Here is a 9,789-nt window from a genome sequence, read left to right on the forward strand (position 1 = left end):
TCTTGACATTGCAGACATTTGTGTAGGTCTGGCCTACAAACCATGCACCTGAGAGAGTTCCACTCGAGTATGCCTAATGTCAAGATTTTGAGTCATATAGAGGTAGTAAGGTGCGCATGCATTCACAAACATATACGCACGCACGCATATGCACACACACACACACACACATAAAAATATAATTTAATGCAGAGAAGGACCACTACTACTGGCACTGTAGAAAATCAATAAAACAAACAATAAATTGGCTTGTTCATGTACACTTACTTATGTCAAAATATGCCTATCTGTGGGTGTTGTGCAGTCACATCTAGCCCATCTTGGCAGGGCTGATTTTTAAAAATTTAATGGAACAAGAGATTTTTCTCTGATTTACCCAGTCTCAAGATAAAGGGATAGAAGAGAGAGACAGAAAAAAAGGATTTATGTGAAAAAATCTTGATTGTTTCTAGAAACAGGAAATTACCCATTAATTCACTTAATATGGAAAATGGACCATTTCTGAGCATCTCACATGAGAGACGCTATTGCTCCTGGCCGTCTGCCAGGTGTCTCACAATGAGATGTAATGCATGGCCTTCAGTGACTACTGATATGTCTACATGGATATTTCCAAGATTATTTCTTATTACACATGTAATCACTAGTTGCATCATGAGGTTATAAAAAGAAGATGTGAAGTTGTTATTAGTTCAATTCGCCTGGATTTGAAGTCATAAATGGATGGAGGGAGTAGGGGAATTATGAGAGAGAGAGAGAGAGAGAGAGAGAGAGGAGAGAGAGTGGGAGAGGAGAGAGGGAGGGAGAGGAGAGGGGGGAGAGAGAGGGAGAGGGAGAGAGGGGGAGAGAGAGGGAGAGGGAGAGAGAGGGGGAGAGGGAGAGAAGGGGAGAGGGAGATAGGGGGAGAGAGAGAGAGAGAGAGAGAGAGAGAGAGAGAGAGAGAGAGAGAGACACTCAGGAGGGAGTAAGGGAGGAAGGAAGGAAGGGAGACAGATAGATAGATAGATAGATATATAAATAGATAGACAGACAGAGTGACAGGTAGGTAGACATATAGATAGATAGATGGACAGAAAGTTAGGAAAATATGCAGATAAAGAGATATCACAAAGATTTACATCAAGGTCATGACCAGGTATTGGTTCGATCAGTTGATGACACACCTCCATTTTGCCCATGTGAAGGAAGGAGCTTCACTCTTGAAAGACAAGACATGGAAGCTCTATCTGGTCATTGAGTCCCTGAACAACTCATTTTGGTCGACATTCATGCCGTGGGAGGACATCATCATCGACAAGTCAATAGGGAAGTTCCATGGGCAATTAGCTTTCAAGACCTACAACCCAACCAAGAGGTTCGGGTTGAAGGCCTATAGGTTCTGTGTCAGTATCGGCTCAGCCACAGGGTACACCTCGTTTCAAGGTGTACACTAAGCAGGACCATGGCGACATGCTCTCGTCCACAAAAGTAGTGCTTCACTTGATGGAGAATAGCAGCTTCCTCCGGCTAGCCTTGATGTGGAATAACCACAGCAATGTCATCATGCTATCAACAGTCCATACTGCTGTAAGGGACAAGCCACTGGTAATAAAGGATTACAATAACGATATGAAAGGTATCGATGCTAGTGATCACATGGTGAGCTACCATCCTACGACTTGGTGGTCCAAGGTCTGGTACAGAAAGATCTTCCTCTTTGACTTGGCCCTCATTGTGCCCTGAGCAGAGAAAAATTTATAGAAGGCCTTCAGAGTAGGTCTTGCCTCTGACCTACTTGGGGAACTTCCAAGAAGGGGCTGACTCCACCAGGAACTGAACTGCAACACATCTACCAGTTGCAGCCAGGTGGGCCCTTCAGCAGTGTTGGCATAGTGTCAATGAGATCCCTGACGGCAAATGTGTTACTAAGAGTAACACATATGGCATTATTAGAGAGTTTGGGCTCTCTATAAAACTTCCAACCATTGCAACAAGTGTTGAGATCATATTTTAGCTTTACTGAACATGTGTTCACTTCTCAAAAGCATAATCTTCAATACACTCTCAAGGCTATAAAAGGGGCATAAAACAAAGCTTACGCCCTGATTGGGTGGCAGGCGTGTGCAGGGGTTCCCTAGGCTCACCACTCTAGATACCACCCAGAAAGTAGGGTGTATGGCGCTCTGAAGGAACCATCACTAGTGGATTAGAAAACTGCTTTATATGAGAAGGGAAGGTTTAGCCTAAATGCCATTTATAAAAGGAGATGAAATATGCTCCTAAAGTTGCAAACCTAAAAACCAACAGAATTTTTTGGGTTATTTTAATGAAACAAGACATATGTACTAGTTGAAGGTAGTCTACCAATACCCCAGCTGCACATTTTTTAAAATCTTCAGGTGGCACTTATGCTTGTCTCTTACTAAAGGCCTCATAAATCTAAAATTTGTATTGGATATCTGAAGTACCTGTAGAAAAATATATCAATGTCTGGAAAAGGCATATGAATATCTTCCACATACAATAACAATCTAAATTGTCTATTTTGCTTATACATAATTCTAATGACCCATTATATTTTTTCATAATCAACCTTTAGTTAATTTATCCAAACATGCTTCTACCATTTTTCCAGAAAGGAATAATTTTCATGAGTTTACGACCACTTCAAGCATATCTTTACTTTACAAATATTATACCAAATGGAATATATATTTGTAACATTTCAAAATGAGTACACAGTTTTATTTTTAGGATTTCTGAGTTTTGCCTACCTGAACTAACTTTCAGTTTGTTCTATCAGTATTACTGCTACATTAGTGACTGCAAAGTAGTAAAGCTAACCTCTAAATCCTCTGGCTATTCCATCAAGAATAATTAGGTCTACCTAATTTAGAATATATTGCATAATTCAAATATATATTACTCCCTTTGGACTCTGATTACAGAGTGTTTGCTATAAAGCAACAATAAGAAAGTGTGGTGATACAGTAATGAAATGGACCTTTTTTATCCTACCCAATACATGGCTAAGAAAATGCAATGATGTATACAACAGTCAGTACTTATGTGTCAAAATCATTTTACATGAGTGCCACTATTAACCCATTGCCGACGGGTGGCATGTACGTACATGCCATGGCATGGCGGGACCATCTGCCGGGGGCACGTATGCACATGCCATAGAGTATGCATGGACATGCCATGAGTTTTTTTTTGTTACAATCACGGCAAAAGATTATTTTTTTGCCAGTGAAAGTGTGATTAAGTTGGTTCTAACACTTTCTCATTTTTACCATGCAACAAACGAAAATCACAACACATTTCCTCATGATGCCACACACTGCTTATTTTATTTGGACTATAGACCGAATAATGATCAACTATGGAGTCTATATAACAACAAAAATACCCTTCAGTCTCGATTTATCAGGAAGTTTGGCAAGTAGAGACTGTAAAAAATAATGAAAATTGAAAATACAACATATCTTCGTAGTATTACGAAGAAACGACATGGGATGCTGGTATTTGGCATGAGTGGTTGCGCATGCTCGGGCGACGACATAAGCCCCCGGCAGCGAGGCCCGGGCCACTATGAATGCTACCCGTCAATTATGGATTAAATATAAGCTTGGTACATCTTATTTTATAATACATGATCTATGGTGATAAAAGGGCATTCTGCTGTGCAAAACAAACTTTAACCCAACAGATCCACATGACATGGATGTCTTGCCATGAAAAATGTGGCTGTGGGGCAGGTGATGGGAACATCTTGTCATGAGAAAAAAAATGGTTACAAGGTGGCTGCTGATAGGAATAGGAACTGAGATTGACTCTGCTAACCTTCAGGAAGATCCCCATTTGTGAGACACAAATTTTCATCAATCTATAAGGGTTATGTTTACTGGGAGAGGACTATTTCCAGGTAGAACATAATGTCTACGTGTAGTAACCTATTCCTACCCGCTGTTACTGGCAATGTAGGGTGTGGTATGGAAAATTTAATAACACAATATATAAAAAATAGTGCTATATAACTATCTGATATTGCTATCAGATAAGGACTTAATATCAAAAGATCACTTCATTAACATTATCAATATTTTCCTTTACATTATTTGCAATGGGAAATGACAAGGGATTCATGCATATTACAGCAATAATAACTGAAAGAAGGAAAATAATTGCAAGATTGGATGGCTGCATGAAACAAAAAAAACACCAATAGTTCTTTAGGGTACTATATTCTGGTCTTCCTAGTTTCATATCAAAGGTGATATCTGTACAGTGATTGCATGAAATTGTTAAATGAGTAAAATCCTCTGTTGGAATGCTAGCAAGCAAAAACATGTGTAATATGTCCTTTATTATTAATATTCTACTTCATCAGCTAGTATTGAAAAATCAGCAAATGTTTCAAAGACATTGACTTCACAACAACTGTTATAGACAATAAAAGCTCTACCTTTTCAGAATATATGTAGCAGATATTTCCACCTTCTGCAAGGCTGCAGAAATTGCTCGATACTGCATAATGATCATTGCGGCATTTATCTTGAGTCCTTTATCGCAGAAAAGTTTCCAGGAACTTATAAGGAAGAAGTCGCATTTTGAAAGTACGGGTATTCTAACCATTTCCTTGCCTGTCCTTTGCCACTACATTTTGGAAGCTTGTCTCAGTATGTCAATGGACACACCTTACCAGAAGGACTCTCTACATTCTGACTCCATTTAGTTCCTTGTCGCTAAGTGAATCAGGTTTTCTATATGCACCAAGTCAAGGAATTCATGGAGGCAACATAACGTGAACCCACTACACAAACCCTACACAAAATTCCAGTCTCTCCTATGACTCTGAGAATCTCCAAGCTATTTCCTAAATGGCAAGGAAGAGCATTCACTAAAATTAAATAATCCAGACCATGTAAACAATATTTACATAAGCTACTAATTCTTTCTTGAAGCATTCGGGTCTTCAACCAAATTAGCACAAATTATTGCACCACTTTATTCCAACATTCCACAATTTGTACACAACTCCTCTATCACACAATACACGTCGGCCAAAACTCCAAGAGAAAGTCTGAATAACGGTATAACGGCAAAGAAGCAGAAACAGACGAAAATTGTTAATTTGTTCAACTGAACAGAATACATTTCAGAAGGACCCAAGATATATGTCATATTTGCATCTTTACTCTTTGTTAACCTAAGGAAAAATCATAGTTTACTTACTCTGTTCATAACCGCCTGTGTCACGACTTGTTCATGGTTTTGAGGAGACATTTTTGGCCTTAGCTTTGTAAAAATGTTAAAAAGACATCAAAAACATCAGACTTTTGTCATCATCCTATTTCGCTAACAGATGATTCATCTCCCTTACATCCAGGTTGCGAAGCAGATTGTTTTTACCTATTCGTGAGGGTTAATAAGAAAAAGAAAGACGTAAATTTACAAAATGATGATAGAAATTTATTTATAAGTTATTAATAATACCAACCTAATAGAATTATTGAAAACAACAAAGAAATGTTAATCTTAATATTGGCTATATCTATTATGTGACCCGCAAATAGGTCTCGGATAAGGGACGTTGTGTTTTCCGATGAAATGTATATATATTTTCTACTTCTATATATATCAGCAAAATATAGTGCATGTAAGCAACAATGCCAGCTAATTTGATTTTGTTTTTAAAATCAGTACTTACCCCCGCAGAACTCTTTCGCATTTCTTTTATATTTCGATCCTCATGCCAAATTCCCATTCTCTGTCTATTTTGGAACAGTGCTACAATATAATAGGAAAATGAATAGCACGGGGATAGAGATACGAATAGGTAGAAATTGAGAGACATTTATGATCATAGAAATACAGATAGATGGACTGATAGTAAGACTAGTATGCATATGTATATATATTTATATATATATATATATATATATATATATATATATATATATATATATATATATATATATGTGTGTGTGTGTGTGTGTGTGTGTGTGTGTGTGTGTGTGTGTGTGTGTGTGTGTGTGTGTGTGTGTGTGTGTGTGTGTGTGTGAATATGTATGTAAATATATATATATATATATATATATATATATATATATATATATATATATATATATATATATATATATATATATATATATATATAAGCACACACACACACTGCATGATAGTGGATATATACATTCATACACAGTTATACTAATAAATTTCTCTCTTTGCATATCTCTCTCTAAACACAGTTTAGAGAGACATCTTTCCGATCAATCCTTTGTATTTATGGCAGACATCTCAGGAAAAGGCCCTCAGTCCCGTGGAAAAGATTGTGAATTAACAGAGAATAAAGGGCCATGGAGAAAATGGATACACCAAAGGACAGAAAAAAATATACATGTATACATCTATCTGTCTATCTATCTATCTATCTATCTATAGATGTGTTGTGTGTGTATGTGTGTGTCAGTGTGAATATGTGTGTTTGTATGTGTGTTTTATATATATATATATATATATATATATATATATTTATATATATGTATATTTATATATATATATATAATATATATATATATATATATATATATATATATATATATATATATATATATATATTCATACACACATACACATAAAGAGAGGGAGATACAGAAAGAGAGATTTTTTTTAAATACAAATATGCCGTCATAGATGTATGAATGTATTTATCCACTGCCAAAAGTGGATATAAGGAGCTAGACTTAGACCCCTCGAAAGAAAGCAATGCCCAAGTTCTTCTGGGTCAGTTCGTAAAGCAAATGCGTAATGTGATAAATACACAGTAGTTAACAATAAAGAAATGATGAATTAAGGGCATATAAAATGTTAATGTAGGTAACAACGTAATTGAAATTCATTTGGTTTACAGTTTCTTTTCAAAATTTCGTGCATGTACCTTGTTTCTTTACTAACCCTATGAGAATCTGGATCTATTCTGTTTGTTTTAAAATCCAGAGAAATGACTACAATGCATGACCTTTAAAAAAAAAAATTCTGGTAAAATAAAACATCCAGAACAAGAAAGGAAACAAACGAGTCAAAATAATGTGAAAAGAAAAATACTAAAAGACAGATTGACGGACTGGGAAGCCATACCTGCGCCGTCCCCAGCTGGTATGGGAAAAAGAGAGAGAGAAAAAAAAAAAATGAAATGCTATGAGGAAAATAAAAAACAAATTGAAACACTACTGAAGTAGCATTGCCCATGACTGTGGCTTCGTGTCTTCAGTACTAAGGCACCTTTTTATTCATCTCTAACTACGTGTGTGTGTGTGTGTGTGTGTGTACATTCTAAAAAAAAATAATAATAACTCCCTGATTCTCTCTCTCCTCTCTCTCTCTCTCTCTCTCTCTCTCTCTCTCTCTCTCTCTCTCTCTCTCTCTCTCTCTCTCTATCCCCCCTCTCTCTCTACTCCCTCCTTCTCTTTCTGCCCCCCCCTCCCTCTCTGCTCCCCCTTTTATCTATCTATCTATCTATCTATCTATCTATCTATCTATCTAACCATCTTATTGATACATATACTATATCTATATGTTAACTGTATGACCTTAAATGAATGAAACAAATGTGAGTTTTGACCTTTAGAATTAACATCTGTGAGAGCCCATGTTTTTGACACAGGGAAATGTATCCACAAATAACGTTTATGTAAAGAAGAGACGGGTGGAAAAGAGAAATTTATTAGTATAAATGTGTATGAATGTATATATCCACTGTCATGCAGTGTGTGCGCTTATGTATGTTTATGTATATAGATAACTAGATCGATATAAATAGATAGATAGACAGATGTAGATATAAATATATATGTATATATATAGTTATATAGATAGATAGATAGATAGATATAGATATAGATATATGTATAATAATTTACTTGTACATTTTGCGGAAATAAAAATGTCAGACATTGAATTCCAAACATTTGTAATTACAACTGGTAACAATATTCCTTTTTGTAGCAGTAATGAAGTCATTATTCAGTATCATTAGTATTACTATTATTATGTTCGTTATTATTGTGAATGTTATCATTAAAACTTTCGTCACTATTACTATTAGAATTATTTCTATTATTCTTTCACTCATTAGTTATCTTCATTAGCACCATGGGTAGCAGCAGCATCAACATCATCGTCGATATCAACGTCAGCAACAATAGTATCATCATCGTTATTATCATCATTATGACTCATGAATCAGGGTGGTGCCAAGATAAGTATGTGTGGCTCCCCTCGGTGGCCACCATGACACTGAAATGTAAATATTCCGTTGTTTTCGTCTTAGTTTTCCTCATAACCAGAATCATATTGTTGAAGTGACACTTGAACGAAATAGATACGTTGACTTTCTTCTGTAAATTGTCTTCTTGGCCAGGAATACTCCCTAAAATCCTACCAGTCTAATAACAGTACACGTGGTTGCAATGTTAACTTCAGTTGCACTGTAGTAGCGCTTTGTCTCTTTAGATTTTGTATGTCCTCAAGGGTATTCCACGCTCATTAGTGAAACGTGGGTATTAAGTCTATCTACTGACATTATTGAATGGGATACCGCACTCTTCAGACGACTGTAAGTAGATTTTGTCAATAAAATCAACATGCAAAATCGGGATACAAACTAACGATACTCTGAAGCACTTCAGTATCGGTAAAATATTGGCGTGAGTCGAAGTACCCACGCCATTACTTAACTAATTTCGCAGGAAGTTCACCAAAAATGCACATATTACCCATGACGGAAAAAAAGAAGCTGAACCTCATGACCTGCTTTAGCACCTGCTGCAGCTTCAGGACCTACTTCAGTACCTGCTGCAGCCTCAGGACCTATTTGAACACCTGCTGCAGCCTCAGGACCTACTTCAGCACCTGCTACAGTCTCAGGACCTGCTTCATCATCAATCTCAACACCTGCTGTAGTGCCAGCTCTGCAGTTAGTACCAGTTGTTCTTCACAGGAGAGTAATCTTCTGCAATGATGTTGCAGGAGACTGAGCAGATGATGCACATGATAGAGCAAAAGATTGCTTATTGGCCACAGCCACTATAGGAACTTCAAAATCATCAAATGACAAATGATGGCTCACAATGACTCAAACTGTACCGGTATTACTTGTAACATTAACAGTTTAAAAACATTGATTATGTGTTCATATGACTGTTAATACTTATTTTTGAATTATTATTCTATTAATATCTGAATAAGTCATAGAATAACGTGAGCCGGAAATGTAATTTTGTAGGTATAAACCGTATGAAAGCCTACACCTTGTGTTTGAATGGCCTTTTGTGGGTCATGACAAATGTTCTCTAAATAAACATTTCAAATCAAATAACATCAAGAAGTCTGTCACTTGTTTCATTACATTTACGTACGCGGCTGTAATCCATACATGTTCCTAGTTTATTATTGATTTTCGCCTCACAGAAAAAGAGAGATGCTCTGAAACGATATTTGCGCCAAGGTCTAGAGAATATTAGTTTGTATTTTCAGGTCTCTAAGAGGGTATGAAACGAATTCTATAGGAGTCATCATTGGGAATGAACATATGTTCAGTAATTGTGGACAGCTGATTAGCATGAGTATTGCTATAGTTTTGGTTAAAAGTACCCTATGCAAGTATCATGCCGACATATATCATCGGTGTCGAAGGAAGTCATTCAATCTTAAGTTTAATCTTGCTTTCTTTGAACCAGCAGATATACCAGTTCCAAGTTTGTAAAGCACGTTGCAGATCGCAAAGTTAAGAGCTTTTAAGGG

General features: G+C 36.5%; 1 protein-coding gene across 4 annotated transcripts in view; it reads right to left on the reverse strand.

Annotated features, from left to right (window-relative positions):
* The window catches only part of LOC119572240 (tumor susceptibility gene 101 protein-like), a 19,699-nt gene extending 14,330 nt beyond the window's left edge, over positions 1-5,369 (reverse strand). For 2 of the 4 annotated variants that reach the window (XM_037919232.1, XM_037919231.1), the window contains exon 1: positions 5,218-5,360. In XM_037919232.1, coding sequence (XP_037775160.1) covers positions 5,218-5,268 — 51 coding nt within the window. In that variant the 5' untranslated portion in view covers positions 5,269-5,360. Of the gene's footprint in view, positions 1-5,217 lie in introns of all 4 variants that reach the window. The other 2 variants (XM_037919233.1, XM_037919234.1) reach the window with 2 other exon arrangements.
* Between the last annotated feature and the right edge of the window lie 4,420 nt (positions 5,370-9,789).

This window comes from Penaeus monodon, chromosome 4 (assembly GCF_015228065.2).
Source record: "Penaeus monodon isolate SGIC_2016 chromosome 4, NSTDA_Pmon_1, whole genome shotgun sequence".
NCBI lineage: Eukaryota > Metazoa > Arthropoda > Malacostraca > Decapoda > Penaeidae > Penaeus > Penaeus monodon.